At 47.5% G+C, this 5411-nt stretch overlaps 1 protein-coding gene across 1 annotated transcript in view; it reads right to left on the bottom strand.

Moving 5' to 3' along the window:
- MAT2A (methionine adenosyltransferase II, alpha) overlaps window positions 1-4789 on the bottom strand; it is a 34715-nt gene extending 29926 nt beyond the window's left edge. The window contains exons 1-3 of the mRNA XM_011925714.1: window positions 4754-4789; window positions 4432-4647; window positions 4003-4234 (exon numbers count right to left, since the gene is read on the bottom strand). Of these exons, the coding sequence (XP_011781104.1) occupies window positions 4003-4234; window positions 4432-4647; window positions 4754-4789 (484 nt within the window). The remainder of the gene's footprint in view (window positions 1-4002; window positions 4235-4431; window positions 4648-4753) is intronic.
- Between the last annotated feature and the right edge of the window lie 622 nt (window positions 4790-5411).

Below are 5411 nucleotides of genomic sequence, written 5' to 3'. Positions count from 1 at the left end.
AAAATTAGCTGGGCGTGGTGGTGCACGCCTGTAATCCCAGCTACTTTGGATGCTGAGGCAGGAGAATCACTTGAACTCGGGAGCCGGAGTTTGTGCTGTTGCACTCCAGTCTGGGCAACAAGAGCAAAACCCCATCTCAAAAAAAAAAAGGACTGAATAATATTGCATGGTCTGTATATGCCATAGTTTGTTTATCCATTCATCTGTCAAAGGACATTTGAGTTGCTTCTACTTTTTGGCTATTGTGAATAATGCTGCTATGAACATGAGTGTACAAATATCTCTTCGAGTCCCTGCTTTCAATTTTTTTTTTTTTTGAGATGGAATCTTGCTCTGTTGCCCAGGCTGGAATGCAGTGGTGAGATCTCGGCTCACTGCAACTTCCACCTCCCGGGTTCAAACGATTCTCCTGACTCAGCCTCTCGAGTAGTTGGGACTACAGGCATGCACCACCATGCCTGGCTAATTTGTGTATTTTTAGTAGAGATGGGGTTTCACCATGTTGGTCAGGCTGGTCTTGAACTCCTGACCTCGTGATCCGCCCGCCTCGGCCTCCCAAAGTGCTGGGATTACAGGTATGAGCCACTGCACCCGGCCAATTCTTTTGTGTATATGCCCAGAAGTGGAATTGGTGCATCAAATGGTAATTTTATGTTTAATTTTTTGAGGAACCACCATACAGTTTTCCACAATGGCTGCATCATTTTACATTCCCACCAGCCCATCTAACCTACTTTTACTTATATATTTTGTTTAGCGTCTCTCCCCCACCCTTGTTTGAATGTAAGCTCCATGAGGCTAGTAGAGATGTGTTTCCTGAGTACCTAGATCCTTGTTTGGCACATGATTATCAGTAAGTATTTGTTAAATAAATGAACTGATTCAGTACCTCTCACCTCATTTGCATCATTTTGATCCCCATTCAAGGGCTGGCTTAATGCCGTTGGAGCTTTTTCGGTACATCTCCCCAGCGGGCTCTTTCCCGACTAGGTATGTGCCTCTTGCAACTCATCCTTGCTTTCTGCTTCGTATTCTGGTTGTCTGTGGACGTGCCCTATCTTTCCCTCTGAATTATAATATCCTTAATGTTAAGAAGCTTGGTTTTTTGAACTTTTCTCATCTTTGTTTTGCCGTCTTCTAGCCCAGGGGTGACGACTCAATGCACTCGTATCAGAAGGACACTCTGAATGTCCAAGCTGAGCAGTGCCACTGTCAAGGACAGGCTTGAGCAGTCCAGAGCTCTCTGAGACCAGGCCCCCAAAGAAACCTGGCTGTGTCACTGTGGCACGTGCCTGTCTCTGAGTCTGGTCCTCTCTTGTCTGATGAGGGGATTAGACCAGTGACCTCTCAGGTTCCTCTTAGATATTACATGTGCTGTGGGACTGAGCATTTTGCAGGAAGAGTATGGTCTTCATCTGTGAGAGCCCACAGTCTGATAGAGATAAAATAAACATGTAAAGAGCAGTTAGGGAATCAAGAGGAAACCTGTGCCAGGGCATTCCCTTCCTGGAGGGATGGGCGTACCACCCACTGGCTCCCTCTTTCAGCCCCACTCCCCACTGCTGTAGCTTCAGAGCACGAAAAAACCGGGAAGCTCCAAGAGACTTCATGGACATCCCCATCCTTGTTGAGAGAGAGAAAAAAGCTCACATGATTTCATTTGGTTATTTTAAACTGTTTATCTTTCTGTCCTTTCCCCACGGAATTAACGTTTGCAGGCAAAAAAATCAACTTTGAATATTTTTCCTCCTTTGCTCAGCTATTTTTGTATAAATATTCCGTGAGTAAAGTCTCTAAAAGACTGCCAAGCCCCCCACCCACCCTGTTACCATTCCCTAGTAGTCGCTGACTAAGAAAGACTTAATGAGCTTACATCCAAAAGTGGAATGTTTCAATGACTCTTAAAACCCTCTATGTATTTTTAAAAATCATTTTATCCCTGGTGGTCTACTGGTTAGGATAAAAAAAAAAAGAGTTTTGAAATGCATAAACAATTCAGTAACAATATTCACAGATTATTTAAACAAATCACTCGTAATCTAACAGCCCTCACACTACTATTTTTATTTTTACCAATTGCCTTTCAGTTTTACCCATATGAACACATAGTTGACACTGTGATTATCAGGCTGTACATACAACCTTGTATTTTACATTTTCCTTTTAACATCTGTAAACAAATATACATTTTCCCAAATGTATTCTTTGTAAATATCACAAATTAGTAAATCCAGGTAAACTCATCACTGATCACCCACTGAATAGGCACCAGGCTAAATCTGTGTAGGATATGGAAAGGTAAGTATCATCTCTGCCCTCAGTAAGTTTACAGTCTTATGGAGAGATCAGACATACATACATGAAACAATCTGGGACAACAAATAATTAGGTGGAAAACTGTGATGCACTCAAGTCAGGTAGGCTTGCGAGGTGGTGGTGCGTTCCCTTATCAAGGGTTTGGGGACTGAGAGAAGGCTATCTCCCTGTGAAGATGGAAGAATTGATTCAGCTCAGATGGGCAAAACCGGATGAAGGTATGAAGGTACTGAATAAGGGGAACACACAATTGGCTTGGTGGTCACTGAGGCAGCAGGCCCAGCTGGTACAGAAGGCTCATGTGCCCTCCTCATTAGCCAGATGAACTGAATCAAGCCTAGAAGGGAGCAGGACTGGCCCCAACCACATGGCTGCCTGGTGTCAGCCTGTATTCCTGCTCCAGGCCTCCGTGTCACCACTGTAAGATGAAGATGAAGTTATTAGTTATTTTTTATTTTTCTTTTGCTTTTTTGTTTGTTTGTTTGTTTGTTGAGTCGGAATCTTGCTCTGTTGCCCAGGCTGGAATGCAGTGGAGTGATCAGGGCTCACTGCAGCCTCAACCTCCTGGGCACAAGTGATCTTCCCACCTCAGCCTCCCAAGTAACTGGAAATACAGACGTGTGCCATCATGCCTGACTGAGTTATTTTTCAAATGTCACTGAGGGACAGGTCAGGCAAGGAGACTGTGTGAGTCTCAGGAGCTAATAGTCCTGAGCTTTGCTGAGGCCTGTAAGGATTGGCATGTGGGGCCAATGACATGAGATCCCAGTTAGTCATCCTGGCAGCTGCTTCCTGCCTCCCTTCCCTTGTTGCCTGCTGCTTGGACCTCTTTGGCATGGTAAGTGGATACTGCCTGGACTCATCAATTATTACTGCTGGAGAGCAGCTTACGCAGCAGCTCATGTGCCCTCCTCATTACCCAGATGAATTGAGTCAGACCCAGAAGGGAGTGGAACTGGGCCAAACAACATGGCTGCCTGGAGTCAGCCATAGCAAGAACCTCATCAGCTCACAGTCCACCCCCCCTCATTCATGCATCTAACAGATATCACTGACACCACTGCAGTGCTGGTGATGCAGCAGCAGGCAAACAGATGAAAACACTGAGGTGGGGATAGCAACCATCAATGAGATAAGATAGACAGTGACAGGCACCAAGGAAAAAGCAGATGGTGGGGGGTGGGGAGGAGTGGGGGCTTGCAATTATAGAGACATCAGCTAAGGAAGGCCTCAATGAGTAAATAACATTAGGGTTGGACACCATGGCATATGCCTGTAATCCCAGCTCTTGGTAGGCCAAGGCGGGAGGATCACTTGAGGTCAGGAATTCCAAGCTACAGTGAGCATTGATCACACCACTGCAGCCTAGCCTGGGTGACAAAGCAAGACCATGATTCAAAAAAATAAAAATTAAAATTAAAAGGAAAAAGACATTAGAACAAAAGCTAAGCAGGAATCCGGAAGGGAGCACCAGGTTCTCTGGATGGCATGTGATGTAAAGGCCCTGGGGCAGGAGTGGGCCTGGCGTGTTCCAGGAAAAATAAGGAGTGACGTGAGGAAAGAACAGGAGGAAATGAGCCAGAGGGACCTTGGGGCAGCTGGTGCGGGGTCCTGGATTTCACAGCAAGGCCTTTGGCATGTATCCTTTGCAGTTGCTAATTCATGACCCTGCTTTCTCCTGCTTACTCGCAAGGGCACTGTGACCTCTGTGGGCAGAGAGGAGAATGGAATAGCCAACAGGACTCCCAAGAGCACACAGCAGCAGTGTGAGCAGCTCCCTGAACACCTGTGCTGGGCCTGCCCTGTGCCCCTGCCCTAGAAGTCCTGCAGACCCAGAGGACACAGTGGCCTCCCATCTACGGATTATGAGAAAGAGCACGGATGCAAAGCCATACCAAACCAGTTGCGTGCTTAGCATCTGCAGAATATCAGAAGGGGGCAGGTTTAACAGCTGAGGCCAGTGAAGTGAGCTGAGTCAGAGGCCAGTAGCGCCCATGCCTTGGCTGAGTGAAGGGTAGAACCAGATATGTTTATGTAGAAGTGGCTGGCAAAAAGTGAAGCCCTGATGGTGATCTGTGTTACTAGCTTGGGCTTCTAATTTCTAATGTCATGTACTTCCTGCCAGTGCTCCATGCCCATGTGTGTGAAAACCTCTGTGCAGAACGGCTTGCCAGGGACCAGGGTGGGTGCCAGTGTGGGACCAGTGTGGTTGCCAGGGACCAGTGTGGGTGCGAGCTGAGGCAATTGGTTGACCAGCACAGTAGTTTTGGAGCATGCCAGAGTTCTCACGTGCCCCTCTAGAAGAAGGTGTTCCACGTCCTGCGGCAGAACCTGCAGCGTTAAAAGGCGCCCATGGTTCAGACACTGCTCTCGGCAGCACAGAACAGGGCAGGGCACGCGATTCACCACTACTAGGGCGGAGTCGGTTAAGACTCACCTTCAGAGAAGCCTCAGCTCCCATGGCCAGATCCATTTCCCTGGGCGTCTCAGCCCCTCCTTGTGACCAGGCCCCTCTGCTCTGTGGGTGCTACGAAGGGCATGGATGGAACCAGAAGTGAGGGCCAAAGTCTTGTCTGAGTTCTGTCAAGATGGACTTGGACTCTGGCTCTGGCTCTGGCTGTGGTCCTCATCTGCGTTCTCCCTGTTAGTCCCCTAAGGGGGTCCAGTGGAGCAGTCAAGGTCAACTCAATTCCACAATCACTTATTATATTTCAGCTGCCAGGTACTTTATCTGTAGCAGGAAATTGATAAGGCATGAACCCTTCCTTCAGAGATATTGAATCTATTATGTGTGTATTTAGGGGTGGGTGTATTAGCGTGACTGTGTGTGTGCATTAACTCACACATGCTTGTGGAGGCAGCCTGGGATATTATCAGGAAGAGTCTTGAGCTAGAGTGAGAAGGCCTCGTCCCAAGTCCTGACTACTCAGTCTCCTCCCTGTGGGCCTTTGTTCAGACACCTGTCCTCTCAAAGTCTTGGCTTCTGCTACTGTTCAATGGGGATAGTGAAGCTTCCCTGGCTGCATCAGGGGGCTTGTTGGGAGGGTCAGTTGGGGCAATAGGTGGTAAAGTATTTAATGCACACAGGAAGTTAT

This window comes from Colobus angolensis, unplaced genomic scaffold, assembly GCF_000951035.1.
Source record: "Colobus angolensis palliatus isolate OR3802 unplaced genomic scaffold, Cang.pa_1.0 Scaffold118, whole genome shotgun sequence".
Classification (NCBI taxonomy): domain Eukaryota; kingdom Metazoa; phylum Chordata; class Mammalia; order Primates; family Cercopithecidae; genus Colobus; species Colobus angolensis.
The sequence above is the reverse complement of the archived record's forward strand: the minus strand, read 5'-3'. Positions and strand labels throughout refer to the sequence as shown.